The sequence below is a fragment of the Bacillus rossius genome, chromosome 1 (assembly GCF_032445375.1).
Source record: "Bacillus rossius redtenbacheri isolate Brsri chromosome 1, Brsri_v3, whole genome shotgun sequence".
In the NCBI taxonomy this organism is placed as follows: domain Eukaryota; kingdom Metazoa; phylum Arthropoda; class Insecta; order Phasmatodea; family Bacillidae; genus Bacillus; species Bacillus rossius.
In genome coordinates this window covers 12,774,042-12,791,632 of record NC_086330.1, presented here as the reverse complement: position 1 = coordinate 12,791,632, position 17,591 = coordinate 12,774,042, and the positions used below count along the sequence as shown (strand labels likewise).

At 40.9% G+C, this 17,591-nt stretch overlaps 1 protein-coding gene across 1 annotated transcript in view; it reads right to left on the bottom strand.

Moving 5' to 3' along the window:
- The window catches only part of LOC134532297 (1-phosphatidylinositol 4,5-bisphosphate phosphodiesterase epsilon-1-like), a 191,924-nt gene that overhangs the window by 35,167 nt on the left and 139,166 nt on the right, over positions 1-17,591 (bottom strand). The window contains 5 exon segments of the mRNA XM_063368719.1: positions 1,223-1,434; positions 5,039-5,173; positions 7,901-8,051; positions 10,078-10,529; positions 17,159-17,330. Coding sequence (XP_063224789.1) covers positions 1,223-1,434; positions 5,039-5,173; positions 7,901-8,051; positions 10,078-10,529; positions 17,159-17,330 — 1,122 coding nt within the window.

The following is a 17,591-nucleotide window of genomic DNA, read 5'->3' as shown; positions in this document are numbered from 1 at the left end:
CTTGGATTTTACATAATTTTTAAATTTACAGTTCTGTAAATATCTCCCCATTCTATCTAGTAAATTCTATCATTTTTTTTTACATATATGTAAATTATATACCATGCATAAAGCAAAAAAATTAAAATAAATGAAGTCCTGTTGAAATTTACTCTTTGAAATAAGATTATTTTGTATACCCATCATCTTTTGTAGATATGAACTTCAAATTTATTTTGTGATTTTGAGGCGAGGGAATTCCGTTCATTTGTGTTTTGATTGCGACAAGAAGTCCGTTCATTTGTGTTTTGATTGTGACAGGAAGCAGCCTCGAGCAGGATTTTTCACAGAATTTCATTTTGGGGGGACAGAATCACTTTGCCCGCTGTTTGCTCCCAAATTATTTTCTTTTGTTAGTGGAAATGACTCCTATTTTCACTCCCGGCCACAAAGATATTTTAGACAGAAGTTTTTCTAGTTTTATTTCATGTGGAATCCACAGAAATATAAATTTTTTTAAAGAGGAGAGTGTTCTTTTTTGTCTTGTCCTTGAAGAGCTTCTAACTGCAAACTCTTGAACATGGGGAACGAGGTTTTTTTTCCATTCTACTGAAGATATTTTCTCGTGTTATATAATGGAGAATCTACAGGAATTTCTAATAGGAGAAGGGGTGTACCTGTGTGTGAGGTGGTGGGCCACAGGTACTTCTAATAGGGGAAGGGGTGTACCTGTGTGTGAGGTGGTGGGCCACAGGTACTTCTAATAGGGGAAGGAGCATAACTGTGTGTGAGGTTAGGGGAAGGGGCTCACTTGTGTGTAAGGTGGTGGGTCACAGTTAGTTCTAATAGGGGAAGTGGCTTACCAGTGTGTGAGGTGGTGGGTCACAGTTAGTTCTAATAGGGGAAGGGGCTCACCTGAGTGTGAGGTGGTGGATCACAGTTAGTTCTAATACCTGTGTGTGAGATAGTGGGCCACAGGGACTTCTAATAGGGGAAGGAGCTCACCTGTGCGTGAGGTGGTGGGTCACAGTTAGTTCTAATGGGGGAAGGGGCTCACCTGAGTGTGAGGTGGTGGGCCACAGGGACTGCTAATGGGGGAAGGGGTGTACCTGTGTGTGAGGTGGTGGGCCACAGGTACTTCTAATAGGGGAAGGAGCATAACTGTGTGTGAGGTTAGGGGAAGGGGCTCACTTGTGTGTAAGGTGGTGGGTCACAGTTAGTTCTAATGGGGGAAGGGGCTCACCTGAGTGTGAGGTGGTGCGTGGGACTGCAGGAAAGGCGGTCCAGGTGGTCGCCGGAGCCGCGCGGGCTCTGGCCGCAGTGCCGCGCCTCCATCTCGCTGGAGATGGAGCGTGAGCGGGGGGTGGAGACCAGGGCGGGGCCGGAGGGGGGCGGCCGCCGCAGCCCGCCGCCGGTGCTCGCGTCCAGCACCTCATGCTGCTTCAGCCCCAGGTCCTGCCGAAACACAAGCTCGGCTCACTGCCGTCTCGCGGGCCACCAGCTCACGTCTGCAGGCGGGCCTTCGGCGCATCTGTCTAGTGTCTACATCACTAAATGAGTCGTGTATTTCCATAACTGGCCATCTCCCTCAGAACAGTTTTGCGAGAAATCGAGGAAAACTGTTTACTCAATTCCATGATGTGGCATTCAAGACGGTTTATTAAATGAATATGGCCGCTTTTGTAATTAACTGCTCCTTATTCACTGTGGGTTACCATGGATTTTGATTTTCTAGAACAAAACGATTTTTTCTTTTTTTGTGGAGATGGCCGGTTTTGGAAATACACGACTCAGTTGAGCTATGTTATTATCATCATGAACTAGGTCAGCAGTTAACAAATGTTAAATATAGCAAATATTTAAAAAAATAAGAATATAATCAGTGCAATGGAATGTTTGTGTGACATGTTTCACGTCACACAGTTATGCATAGGCTTAAGGTCGTGTGATATCCAAGATTACAGCGTGCACTGAACCTAGTGATGCTTGTGTCGTTGGGATGCCATTCCCTCCTGAGCATGTTGCGTTTGTAATCACTACCACTGAGGGCTCTTCGTACACTGGAACATTTCTGTAATAGACCTTACAATTTATCCATTATATGTATGACTGAAAATTCTACAACAGAGTGCAGTGTTATTGAAGAATATATTTGGGGATGATGTTTTTTTTCCAACCTAACCAAAACTAAGGGTATTGGATTGGGAGTTTATGGGTCAGGGAAGACTAGTGCATCTTAGGCCGGAGCCCATATGCTTTAGTCATCTTGAGTTTCAGCCATGCGGGGTGGGTAGCATGTATCAAGTGCTAGGCTGGTATTGGCCAGCCACGGCAGCGATTGATGTCATGACTTAACTCTGTACTGTAACTGGTTAAGTTAGGGCCAGGTAAGACTTGCGCTGACACAGGGAAAGCCCTGGGCACAGACATGCGGGTGCAATGAGTAGAGACCGGAAAAATTCGCGAATTAATTTCGCGATAGGCTAAAATACAAATAGTTATACCTCTGTGTTGCCTCTGCCATTGGCTCACAACTCACCTGGATGACTGGGCCATTGAGAAAACCCTGACCAAAGCTTTATTGAATCACAGGCTGCTACGCTGGAACGTCTCACGAGGCAGCAGCCAATGAGTGGGTGGCATTTGACCAAGGGTACATAGAACTATGGAGTTCATCCTGGAGGTCATTGAACCCGCAAATTTTTCCGGTCCCTAGCAATAAGTCTTGCATTAGGCAAGCAGGTTGAGGTCAGGATGAAGAAGGATGGTCCGGGAGAGAAGAGTTGGTAATGACAGAAATGCAAGGGGGCCCATGCAAGGGGCGGGAACTTGGACTCTGCTGTCTGCTGCATTGGTTTGGTTGGTTCTGGGTTCGTACCCCTGGGGTAGAGCGACTGTCGTCTTTACTCAACTGGCTGCCAGCCAGTCTGAGACTTGTTACTAGAGACAACATTTTATGGTTTTATTTCTAGGCCTATTTCATTTTTATAATAGAAGATTACGGTGCTGTGTGTTTATTTTTATGAAAAATTTTTATTCATAAAAATAGTACCATTTTCAACAAATATGACACTGCCGTCGTCCGCGGTCTCGTGTTCGAGTCCGGGCGCGAGTTCTAGCGGGGTGGCTGGTCTGACTAACGTTTTATGTTCCGGGAGGGCGCCAGGCTAGCTCGGTGTCTAACCAATGAGGGTTCGTGGTTCGTTGCCCCAGCGTGGTCCGCTAGAACCGTCGGCGGTCTTGCCTGGGAATTTACGTTAAAGAAGAATGCGTGGGATTGCCGTAGTAGCGACGTGCCTTTATTCAAGGGATTGACGTCACACCATACAATTACTGAGTACAGACATGCCCCTGAGGGCTACTTGTCCGTTGCGGGGTGCAGGCCGGTACATGTTCAATGTTTCGGGGCACTGGTTTCTCGGGTAACAGTATGCAGGCCAAGTACACTTGATGCAAGAGAGGCGCGCACAGATGACGTGGCGCAAAGTTACGTTGACAAAGTACACTTAATGAAAGTTAGGCGCGCACAGATGACGTGGCGCAAAGTTACGTTGACAAAGTACACTTAATGAAAATTAGGCGCGCACAGATGACGTGGCGCAAAGTTACGTTAACAAGTACACTTAATGAAAATTAGGCGCGCACAAATGACGTGGCGCAAAGTTACGTTAACAAGTACACTTAATGAAAATTAGGCGCGCACAAATGACGTGGCACACAGAGGTTGTGGGCGACTGGAGTCGGCCAGTCCCGTAAGCGATTGTTTCTACGCTGGTGCCGTGCCCACTGGGGTGGTACACGCACCGCCACTAAACTTGGCAAAGTTTTCCTTGCGGGTTTGTGGTCCGCGCGAAGGCGCGTGGCCTTAAGAAAGTTCTGTGGTTTGCGGGAGACGGCCCGTGCCGTATGCTGAAGAGCGACCCTGCGCACCAGGTGTGGTGCGGGGCGTCTTTACGTTTACGCGGTCGGATTAGGTCCTGAACCGTAAAAAACGGACCGGGCACGCACGGAGAGGTGAATAGAAAAAGGTTTGGTTTATGCTAAATGACTATATTTACCGGACGTTACTTGCGATGAAGACAATGGATGTGTTCTCTCCGTGGGACGTAGGTCCGTCCCGGTCCGCGAGTCGAGTAGAACTGCGGAACTGGCATGGCGTCCGGTGGCGCGTCGGCCCCTGCCGCGCCAAGCTTGACCTCATTACGTTAAAAACTAAATGACTGCGTCTGGAAGAGACTTTAAGGTCGCAAAATTCGTAATTAATTGTTTGAGGGGGAATGGGTGTGGTTCGTCTCTAGTCCACTCGGATTTAGTGTGCTTTATAATAATAATGTCTGGTTTGGCCGTTCGGCTCGGTGGCTCGCTCGACTCGGGTGGGCCACGGCCAGGGGTGCGTTCCGTTAGCGGGAGAGTATACTGGCGGTTGCAGGTCGGGCTTAGGGATGGTCGTCGGTCGGACGACGTCAACACTTACTTGTTCAATGATACTTACTTCAAACAGTACCATTTTGACTGAATATGATGCACTTTTACAGTATAATCATTTGTAATAAGCATGTCAAACTACTGGGAACAATACAAATAAATCATCATGTTTATGTGCGTTTGAAAAATGTACCAAAGTCTTTATATATAAATTAGATACTAATAACATTTGCAATATAAAAAAAACACACAAAATTTCCCAATATATTTAGTGCATATATGTTGGTACCAACTCCATGCTAAATATTTTTTTTTTTTAAAATTTAATGTATTAAAAGATTATGGTTTTGTAATCTGAGTTGAGTTTTGATTAAATATGCTAGTTAATTTCATTATTTTTGTTGCATTGCAGTGGTTTATGACATATTAACTGGTTTTTCATTGCTACATGGTGTATGACATGCTTTTCAGTGTTATTTCGATTTTATCGCAATTCACAATATAATTGTGTCCCTACTTATCACTGAGAATGGAAGTGAGTTTGCACGGATAATGTTGAAAAAAGTAATAAAAGAGTTCAATACACATGACTGAAATCCACCACTGTACAATAATGTAACATCCAGCGCAGTACCTTTAGTGCCTGTATATTGCCGATGGACTTCTTCTTCTTGAACTTGGCCGATGGTCCACGGCGAAGTGTGCCGTTGTCCGGCGGAGACATTCCTCCCGCCGTTCCCGTCAGCGCCCAGTCCCGGCCCCCGAATATCTGCGCAGTCGTGCAGACACTCCCTGAACCGCTCTGGCTTCATTCAACTTCTAAGTTTCATTGCTTGAGTCGAGGTAAGTGAACTATGATTTCATTTCATGCACAAGTCCACATTTTTTAAAACAAAATTGCTATGAAGACTGAGGTTGCGAACTATAAAGGGCTTTGAAGGTGGCCCTTTATATGTATTGGGGACTCATGGACTCAACACCCCACCCCCCCTCCTTCTCAGAAAGTGTAAATATTTTATTCAAAAAATAATAAGGTACTACAACAGAGCACCACTCTCAGTATTTACAAGAACTTATTCAATGTTTAACCACCACAAGCATCAATTCAAATGTGTATTATTACTGAGTCACTGACTGGTGCAGGTGTCAGGGTTTGTCCGTCCGTGTGCTGAGTTTCTCAACCAGCGGCGCATTCACTAGATGTCACACGGCTCCACAACAGATGTGCAAATTTCCCCTGATCGAAGTAACACTTCTTATAAATTTTTGGACATACGCCATTGCTAATTGCTTAGCAATGGCGTATGTCCAAAAACTTACATCAAGTCATGCGCTCCCATTGCAAAAATATTTTAAAGATAACACTTCTTATAAAGCCCCCTAAACACAAAGTTGTGTCAATGAATTGAACGAGTTGCTAGCCGAGAATTAAAAAATGTGCGTAGCACACTGTGCTACTGTCTGGTGGAACTTCTTGCTCAAGTGTATCTGCGAAACATCACCATTGTGGCACAACTGTTTCGTTAGCTTGTCCCTTCACCATTTCGCCAATCTTCAGCCTTGTTGGTCTACTTCCTTTATTCATTGTTTGACAGCTTTACTTTCCAGACCTTAACTTCCATCACATACCAGAGCAACACCAAAAACTGTGCTGCTTAAAAAGACCAGAGATCAACCGTTTGTGTGTTTCAAGAATGGTCGTCTGTTTTATAAGAGTTTAATGCTGGTGGAGAGTAAAATTAAGTTCAACATTCAGAATTTTTTTTTTATCTAAGTGTAGGTAATGTAACATAGCACTTCTTTCTCTTTATAAGCTTGTGTGTAGCCGGATTTGAATAACTTTTTTTATGAGCGGGGAGATTTATACAAAACTCATTACAAATTCATTAGTGTGGCTGCTATGAAATAGTAATACACATTCTGGGTCTACCTGTTTATCACAGTGTCAACTACTATACATTTAAAGTACAACTTATATGTGACTAGGAAACTATCTTCTGAAAATAATAATAATAATAGTTATCATCATCATCATCATAATTAGACAAGCTTAATTGAAACAAATAGACTATCTCTATCTTCAGATTCAAAAAGTAAAGCATTGATAAAATATGAATTAGACACATTGCTTGTACATGAAAAGAAAATGATGATGATGCCTTCTACTACACATTGAATTAAGTATCTCTTACCTACTTGAGAGTATGTATTTTGAAATCCCTAGATAAATTGTTTGCATGGTGTCCTATGCTGGAATTTCAGGGAAAATAAAAAGTCAGGGAAGTTGGATTTGGTCAAGGAAAGTCAGGTAAATTTATTTGGAATTCGGGAAAAGTCATGAAAAATCCCCAGTAGTAGTAATTCTGGGGGGATGTTAAATGTCTGTGATCATCCATCTGAAAGCATTTTTTGTTTTACTTTCATTTGGTGTTCATGTGCATATTCACACACCCTATAAAATAGCGTATGCATGGTTCAGTTTGAATTTTTGGAAAATGAAGGAAGTGGTGGAGGCTGGATTTTATTTGTTTCTTTCAGAAAATTGCAAAATATGTAAATTATATAATAAAAATTAGTCAGGGAAACTTGAAATTTTGGTCACAGAAAGTCAGGGAACTGTAAGGTAAATTTTGTTCCAGATTTATGAGGACACCCTGGTTCATTTAGAAAAGATAAATGCTAGCTTTCCAACCTGATGGCTGATTGGTTGCAGCTGCTGGCTGGTTAGCCACGGGTGGCAGTTTGGGATTCCGTGCCAGGTGGGTGATATATCACTGGCGGAATAGTATTTCCTTCCCAGTTCTAGGACTGCATGTTCTGTCGTCCCTTCACATCCTTACAGCAGAAGGCCACTGCAGTATCACCTCGCCTAGTTCACCTCAGTCACGCCAAGATCAATCCCTCATGGCAACGAATGGAGTCCAAACCAGCCCTTGGGGTGATTTCACTTCATCATCATCATCATCATCATCATCATCATCATCATCATCATCATCATCATCATTATCATCATCATCATCAGATGCAAATTAAAATGTACATATGTCAACATCAGGGGCGTAGGAACCAGGGGGGACAGGGGGGACGTGTCCCCCTGAACTTTTTGGGTGGAGGGGACTGTCCCCCCCAACTTTCTAAACCGTGATATTTTTATTTTATAATATTATTCTGCCCAACTTTATTTGTAATTTCTTCACTCATCAAATTTTATCTTAAAGAAACTATAATAATTTTAACATCGATGTATCCAATGGTTGGATACAAAAACTGCTTGAAAAGCGCTATTTTGCACTTTTAAAACCAAAATTTTCCTGTGGTGGGACCCCGGACCCCCCCGTCTTGGTAACAGGGGAATGGGTTTACATGACATCAAAATCATTATTTGTCCCCCCCCCCCCCCCCAACTTTATGAACACAGCTACGCCAATGGTCAACGTGACCGGATGTGCTACACGTGTGCTCCGTGACAACGGGGGCAGCGCAGTCGGCCTCTCACCCTGATGGCGTCCGCGGTCATGGGCCCGCGGCAGCACTCCTCGAAGTACAGCTGCAGGTACTGCTCCTTGAGCCAGATCATGCGGCGGTCCGTCAGCTGCAGCTGGCGCTTGAGCCCGCGCACCACCCAGCACAGGCCCAGGTACCACATCCTGCAACAGGGCACTGCCCCCGCTCACGCCCCGCTGCCGCGACGGCTGACGCAGCGCTCGTGCGTGGTGTCATGTGTGGGTGTTTGCTCATTAAATAAAAACACGATATTTCTAGATGGTTTGCGATAACCATACTTTTATTTTAACATGACCTCTCACAATGCTTGCCATCGTTGCCTTCCCAATACACACTTCCGGGCCATAGACCACACCATCGCACATATATGACATCTTCCCTTTTTTTACATTTTATACATGGTATGTATATACATTACCCCTTTATATATAATCTTCCAAATACTTAGGCTTAATACATATTCTTCCACTGCGTGTTTTATGAGTGCCTGAATTCTCTTGATTCTTGCTTGTGGTCCCATTACTGTCAGTTTTAGAGAATCACCTTCTGCCCACTGTTGTTTGTTAGTTTGAGAGACTTCCCCAAGACCCATAATTTCCTTGCCCCACAAACAGCTTCCACCGCTTCATCATTGCATACTAACTCTTTCCTGTTCATTTTGTTAAACTGAACCTGATTCCCCGTCTTATAAAGATGTTGACGGTTTCTCCTGACAATGTATTTTTTTTTTTTTAAAGTGGGCAAACTGGTTTTATTACTCCCACCCCCCACCCCCCACCCACCACCCACCACCCACCACCCACCTGTCATCCAAAATGAATTTTTGCGTATTATGCTTTTGTACCCACGTGTTTGGAGTCTACTATAATTCTTGGTGGTCTCATCACCTTGATCCCCTGTGCATATCTGAGCTAACGTAAACTTAACAAGCCACGTGTCTTAATCTCTTTTCGCCACGTGGAACAGTTAGAAGCACGAATGTGTTACTTTTGCTTAGATGTGTATGCTGGTACGTCGGGTACCTTCTGTGGCTATGAAACCAAATGTGAGCCCCTGATAGCACGTGTCTCGGAAATTCAGCTGCACGCAGTAGCGTCTACTCAGTTTCGACTCTAGGTCGGAGAATTTTATAGCAACAACAGAATCAGTAAGATGACTATTTGCAAGACCAGAGTCCCGTTGTTTTGGATGATGCCTTATTGGATGCAGTTGCCACCAGAAACCAACAGCATAAACACTATTCTTGTTTTTCAGTCATTTTCACAAAACCTAGAAGATAAAATTTTACACTTCATTTGAGCAGCATTATTTTACAAGTTGATTACCTTTTATATATAAAGTACCTGTCGGTAATTGACAAGTATTAATCATTTTAATATATACATATGAACACATACATATGAAATAAATCAAGAAAATGAGATGCATGAAATTGTGAACAGACTGGTGTATTAAAGTAATATAATGTACATATACCCACTGGTAAATATATAGTGCATAATAAGATGTAAGTAAAATGAAAATAATAAATTCTACCTGGGTGGCCTGAAATTCAAACAAGACTCTTCTATCACAGATTTGAATACTCAAAAACCACTTTCTATTAATTTCTGCCCTTGCGGTTGAGCGTCAAGCGAGCTGTGTTCAAGTTAAACGACGCACATTTGCATGCGGTAGTATATATTTCGAAGGTTTTTTTTTTTTTTTTTTTTTTCACTTTCCCAAAAACCCTCTTAGATGTTCGAGAACGGCAAAGTCTTTAAACACTCTAGGTGAAATTATTGTTATCATTTGAACAAAATGACCATCATCATATTTTTTAAAGTTTTATATTTGTCTAGTTTTTGGAATGAATGCAGTAAAATAAATTCTTGGAACTATCGGTTTTTTTTTTTTTTTTCCAAAAATGATTGTGTATCATATTAATCCAGCCTGTTAATGCTATAGTGAAAGTTATCTCAAACATCACTAAGTGGCAGTGGCACAGCTAGCGGGTGGCAGGATTGGCCCCCACCAGGGGGGGCACTGCCGCGACAGTTTCGCGGTTACTGAACCCTCCCCCCTCTCTTTTAATACATGAGGGGGCGCCATTTCCCAGTCAGGCCAGGGGCGCCAGCCACCTGAGCTGCGCCACTGCTACAGTGGGTGTACGGATGGCGGTCGACGCACCTGCAGAGGGAGGGCGGGCACAGCAGGAACAGCACGCGGTTGTCGCCCAGGTTGGCGCCGTACACCAGCGCCAGGCAGCAGTCGGCGGCCGGGAAGCGCTCCAGGCCGTAGCGCCGGCACGCGGTCTGCAGGTCGGGGTCTCGCTCGCGCTCCTTGCCGCCCAGGGCGACCTCCTTGACGGCGGCCAGGTCCAGGTAGCCCTCCTCCAGGGCGGCCCACGCGGGGTCCCCGCCCGCCCCCGCCAGCCTCAGGGCCACGGCCGGCGCGGGCAGCTCCTCGGGGTTGGCCGACAGGCAGTAGTCGGGCGACGAGGAGGAGCCCGCCAGCCCGCTCCAGGCCGGCCGCCCCCACGTCACCGTGGCGCAGCTGCGCTCCAGCCGCACGTACACCAGGGCCGTGCGGGAGCCGCCCTCCGCGTCCCAGTGGACCGCCGTGCTGCCGTGGTGCAGCACCTGCGCCGGACCCTCCCTTCACCACCGCCGTCCTCACCTTCCTTCCCGTCACCCGACGCGCAACTTTGAACCACCGCCACCCTCGCCTTCGTCTCCGTGGTGCGGTCGGGGGCAAGTCATTTCGTCGGGCCCCATTTCCCTCACCTAATGTACAACTTTTCAAACACCACAATCAAAATAAAACTAAACACTTAAACTTACTGTGGCAACAACTGTAAATTTGATCTGGAAAAGAATTGCATGATTCTGCAAGGTTTCCAATGAATTTTACTAGCTGTAGAATTGTAATATTTTTTTGTCCTACTATCAGCGTTAACACAAGCGCACAAAAATATTTTTCTGAACTCAATTGTAACCCGGGGGGTTTCGCGCCCCCCACTCCTCTCCTGTCGACGGTCCTGGACGCAGTGTTTATTTGCACTTTAGTTGGGGAAAATGTTAAACTCAATCAATGCTATCGAAAACAAATCTAATTTAATTTAGAGAACTTTCTTTGTAGTCATTTGCATTGAAAAGCATTTAAATTACACAGAGTTAAGCTAGGGCTCAAAATGTATGTTTCACAAACCCAGTGTGCAATCATTTGGTAATTTTTTTTTTTTTTTTAAATATTCCTCTGAACTAATAGTAATTAAAACAGCCTGCAGTTAAACTCTAATTATAGACATGCTACATGCCACATTTTAAGGCTAAGATCCTGAGTTTCTCGCTAGCGGGCAAAGACACGCGTAGTTATCTTTGTCCTCAACAGAGCGCATTAGCAGTACTGTTGAACGATGTAGCGACGCGCGGAAAAAAGAAGGGGGGTTGGAAAGAGGACGCTGTTCTCAGAATTCTTATCGCCCAGCGGGGTGTCATGTTTACGACCGGTTCCTGGAGAAGGGGGTGGGGTGTACTCTTCCTCGGCGAGCATTAGATTTCCAATCCCTTTGCCTCTCTGTCCCTTTCCCATACACCCATCCAAGACTACTCGATCCTCAACAAAGCGCAAGAGAATAAATATTACTATTTTTGGTACATTTCAGTTAGAAACCCGTACGTAACCGAGTGCAACCCAAGGTAATTATAATAAATATTAATTTGGTGCACTACACATATACGATATACAAATTGTATGTTTTACTGCGGTGGTTATGTGGCCAAAACTATCAAGATTTGGCCTCTTTTCCAAGAACGCTCGTTCACAGCTAACCGCTACATTCAAATAAGTTGGCCAGTAATGTAGTTTTCCTGCCCCCGTAAAAAAATATAATAATAATTTTTAACTGTGCACTACAAAGGTTTTGCGCTCCTACAAATTTTATTTCTTTAGACATTTTGTCACAGGTGTGTGCGTATGTGTATTACACAAACAGTTGAACATTGACCATCTAATAGCATGACGTTATGTTGCAAAGCGGTATTATTTGCTATATTTGATATCTCATTAGGACTGTATTTTTCTTTGCAAATATATATACAGGTGAACTTTTTATACTATCGGAGAATATTTTGTAGCTGAATATCTGTCTTCAAAATATTGCAGGTTATTGCATTAATTTTAGTGTTTTAAATGTATTATGTTTTTAAGCATGTACGTATACATGAGGCTAGAGCTAGAAAAATGTTTGGTTTCCGTTTTTAGCTGACCTGCAGCTTATGGCTTTTGATTACACTTCCTTTTTTTATATGTGATGTTTAAAAACGATGTTATTTGTAAATGTCCTGGCATTCGTAATTCTTGTAAAAAAACATAATCATATTTTCGAAAAATAAGCTATCATTTAGTAATTTATTATTGCAATATAAATACGTGTGTATGCCAGTCGCGTCTGGCGAAATGAGGAGCTCCTTTACGCTATCCCTACTGGTGACGTCAAGCATCACTGGTAGTTCGTCTTTTATGTATGAACTGGAAGTCAAAGAGGCTCGAGATAAACATCATTTGTAACTAATAATAATAATTTAATTCTGAAAGGGCCACATACTCGAAGAATCGCCTTCTCTACGCAATCAAACGTGTTGGAAGTAAAATATCTAAGGAGTAGGCTACACGTCATAGGTTGTATAAGAATATTTCGGAGGGAGCTAACCAAAGGATATTTTATCAAGCATACAGATAAAGTGATATTTTAAGAGTAGTAATTCCCCCCCCCCCCCCAACACCACCCACAAACTGACGGATTTATCGACACATCCGTACATAAAAAAACACTGCTCCAGAATCTGCACCTGAATCGTCTTAGTGGGGAAAAGGTGTATATAAATTACGATCACTGACTGAGGTTATACAGAAGGTAATCAACCAGAGTAAGTGATTAGGAGCAAGGAATACTAATCCAATAAATATGCCATTGATATAATTTAATGATAATTTTTACTCACGTTTTAGAATTTGATATTGCTGAATAGCAAATTTACATTTTAAAATATTGTAACAATGAAAAATTGCAAACCAATAAATATTTTTTGCTGAGTGTATAATTTGATTATGTCTTAAGACAAATAGAAACTAGATATTATGAGTACAAAATATTTGTAAGTAATAAAAATTTACATAATAAAATACTTACATTAATACAAAATACAAATATTTTTCTTAGATATACAAGTATAACTTCAATTCATTTTCGGCCAACGAACATAAAGTTATGCTTTGGGCCCTGATAATAAATAATACCTACATAATTACATTTTCACTTTTCACCAAAAGTACATGAGGTACAAAAGTCAACAAACCTTAAAACACAATAAAAATATACCCGGTATACATTATATTTTAATACAAACACCAATACGATACTAATTTTAACTGAACATTTTTTGGAGGTATGCATAATTTTATTAAAATTAATCAGAAAGTAATGCAGTTACATGTTTACAACCTTGCGTACTTCACTTGCCTTTGACGAATCCGGATATGTTCAATGTTTAGCCAGCCGAAAAGGATGTTTGGATTTTATTTTTAAACACATGTGAAATTAGTCCTTTCTTTTAACACTGCATCGCTGTCACGTGAATTGAAGGCATCTTACATTATTATTGTACTTTTGTTTTGTAGTAACGATCGGTAGGCTAAATATATACATGTGTTTGTTGAAACTTCGTTTTAAACATCCATAAATTAATTTTATCAATTTATTTATTGATACCAGTAAAATACAAAATAAATGATATTTATTTTACGACCTCTTAAATTATTTAAATGATATATAAAATATGACCAAATTTTTTTCAAATGAAGACGTATTTTCAACTGGAAGTACGTGAGAATTACACAGATTCATTTACTTGCGTATTGCATAGCATACTTCACGTCCATTTCTGACAGCCTTACGAAGTCACTTCCAAAGTATCTACAAGTATATTCTTCAGGCGAATTCTGACATGGCATTATAATCTTCCATTATATCTAGAAGACGTGTTCTCACATTTGCTTGGAGTTTTCAATTATTTTTTTGAAATAATAAAGGCAATTTTAAAGTTTAACTCCATTTCAGAAACACTTACGCAATATATTTGGTGGTTCTCTGTAGTGGGTTGGAATTTTTATAGGCCAGTGTGTGAGCGAGTGAATTACTTTTTGCATATTCGAGCAATTCAAAACTTAGGCAATAAAGTTTAATTATAACAATTTCACGTAAGCTAGAAAGCTCAAAGGCTGGTAAAACAATAGAATTTTATTTCATATAATTCTAGATCAATTTCATCTAAGTATAACACACCCATTTAAACACATTTTATATACATAATCATTTTACTTCAGCAAGATCTTTGGTTTCTTGTAACACAAATAAAATTACCTAAAAAAATTACTGGACATACTTACAAAAGTTTTTATATTGTAATATTTGCCAAATAATTTAAATAAATCTAACTGAAAATGTAAGAACACAATATAAAGGTCTTTAAAATTGTATTTTGGAAAATTACCTAAATGTTTATTTGCTAAAACTCCTCATTTCACTTGTTCAAAAGTATTTACATGTATACATATGCGTGCGTGTATGCGCGCAATTGGAACTTATGTTTCTTTGATCATTTATAGTTGCAAATAATGTAGCGGATGTTAAATTGAAAAATATATAATTCTTTCTGGCCAATATTTGTTTACAAACATAATTTTACATGACCCCAGAAGAAAAAAAAAAAAAAAGAATCGCCACTGCTTTGTAATTGTGTTTCTAACGAACTTGTGTAACTAACGAAAGTGTTTAACTGCTCAAGGTTAGTGATACAATAAATGCTTGGGTAGTGAAAAATCTATTGTTAAAAACCAAAGGTAATTTTAAACGACTTTTAGTTAACCATTGTTCAACGACAGCATCGAGAGATTGGCCCTTATTTTTGTATCGTTATATACATAACTAAATCATTACGGGAGGAAGTTGCCATAGGCGGCTGGTCCTTCAGTTACTATTTTTTTTTTAAACATCTCTATAGAGTTGCAATAGTAACTATTAATATTTTGATCATAACTCATTTATGTAACATTACACCCAGAGGTATAGCCCATTCTACCAGAGCTTAAGTCGAGGTACAAATATAATTAAAGAAACACAATTAAATAAATATAACTAAAGAAATATAATTAAATAAATTTATAGAAAATCATTGTCATTTTGCAAATAATTTTTTTTTACAATAATTGAAATATTCTAATAAAATCTTAAACATTATTTATTTGTCTTGATTCTTGAATAGAAGTATAAATAATAATTTAATAATTTAAATTGATTTTGGAAGTTATATTATTATATGAAACCATTTTGCTATTATTGTAATACACCGTGATTGCAGGATTCATTCATGTGTTAAGGTAAAGAGTCATATCAAAATACATAATGAAGTCACTAAGATAATATGTGAAATAATGTTGTAATAAAATGTAATGTGCGACGTTCACGTAGATGCCCGTAAACGAAACAGGTTAGATATTATAATCATATTTAGCACTTTAGTATTTCCAAAATAAGTTTTTTTTTAAGACGCCCAACTATTATAATAAATCTCTATCTACTAAAACAATTCAGTAATTGTAGTTAGATGATTTTAAATAAAAAATATTCTATGAATAAATTTGTCACGACAAGTGAAGCATATTAATAATAATTTACATCACTGAAAAGCTGACCAATATATCTATAGAAATTGTCGACAACGTGAGACGGTTTTCAATTAATTGATTACTATTGCTGATACTAGTGTTGTGTTTTGACCGTTTCGAAGCGATAATATTCCCGCCTGAACTCCTGCGATATTAGAGCCATCTAGTGAGTAAACTCGGAACTAATCGGAGCTCTAGCGGCAAACTGTTGAACTCGTTCCTTTCATCAGTGGCAAGTGACAGTTAAATCACAGTATTTAATACTCAGATTATTTAAATTCTGTACGTTGTATTAAAAAAATTACTAGACAGAATTGTTCATTGTACCTCCTTTAAGTTGTGTGCAAAGTAACAGCCGTGTACCGTTAAAATATATACCTAATATTTAGTTTTGAAAATTTCAAAATTAAAATTAAATAAGAAAGCATTTTTTGAAAAAAAAATTATCGTCATATTTACAAAATTCAAAGTTTTATTTACAATTCTGTCTAGTATGTATTTTTTATCTACTACGATATTCATGGGAGAAATAATTTTCTTGGAGGCTGCAAAACTAAGGATCTTAGCCTTAAAGAAATATATTTTAATAGATCCATATTTTGTAACCAAACCATTTTAAAATCATTAGAAACAACATTAGAATTTAATGATTTAATAATTGTGTTTCATAAAATTTAAAAAAAAAAATAAATTTCTAAAGATTGTTTTAAGACACAAAATAATTTGGTCACTTGAATGTTAGTAACATCTGTGCATCTTGTGTCTGAAACAGATAGGACAGAAATATTTACTGGTAATGTTTAAATTCTTACTCTACTCCAAAGCAGACTAAATAAATTTGAATCAGAATCATGAGCTATTAATTTTAAGTCTTTGTACTTAATGCACGTATGTATGTCAAAAGATATCAATACATGTACGTTATGAAATATATTCCTGTAAGTTCCAAGACAGATTTTATGTTTAGTTTTGGGGGAATAATATGACATATGTAGTTTAGAGCAAAACTTTGTATGTGTCCAGATGCCAACATTTTTTTTTTCCAGCTGGTGTTACTATTTTCATTCCGTGAAGTTTAACAAAAATTTCCTTGGCTGTAAAAAAAAAATCGATATCCTTTCGTTCATGTTCACACAGCCACAGCGTACGTTGGGTAAACGGTTATGCACCCTACTTCGCATTCAAATTAGAGCCATGTTTTTTACGAACCCTGCACTTCTAAATGCAATGAATGGTCTCTTTCAGTGGCATAGCAGGCGGGTGGCAGGGGTGGCCGGCGCAGGGAAGGAGGGGTGGGGGGTTTTTGCCGCCACGACGGTTTCACGGTTACTGAACCCTCCCCCCTCCCCCTCTCTTTTAATCCAGAAGGGGCTGCCATTTTCAAGTCTGGCCAGGTGCGCCAGTCACCTTAGCTACGCCGGTGGTCTATTTGTAAATATGAAATGAGTGGCTCGCTCAGACTGACAGCGATGGAGATGAAGTAGCAGGGCAGGACCCGGTGAAACGTGGCCGACTGACGGCGAGTGTTGGTCGAGCCGCTCACCTGCAGGACGTGGTGGTCGATGTCGCTGTGCGGGGAGGAGATGGGGAAGAAGCTCACGCCGTGGTCGTTGCTGAGCGGCTGCACGGGCCGGTACGTGTCCAGGTCCAGGTCGTAGTCGTGGTCCTCCGACTCGTCCATCAGGTACGACCGCTCGATGCTGGACGTGTGGATGCTGTCCCGCGGCAACAGACAGCCAATGAACTGGCGCTCGACGAGGGGGTGATGGGTTGAGAGTGTGGAACTGGGAGGAATGCATGGCCACCTGCAAAGTGTTATGTTGCGACTCCTGCTGGGAATCAAACCCAGATTGCCTCGGTGGGGGTGGAGTGACCTCCGTGCCTCCATTTACAGATCTGTAAGGCGACTCCTGGGATGCGGCCCCATTTTACTGGCTTTCGACTAGGGTCTGTGAGTTTTCGTAAACATTCTATAC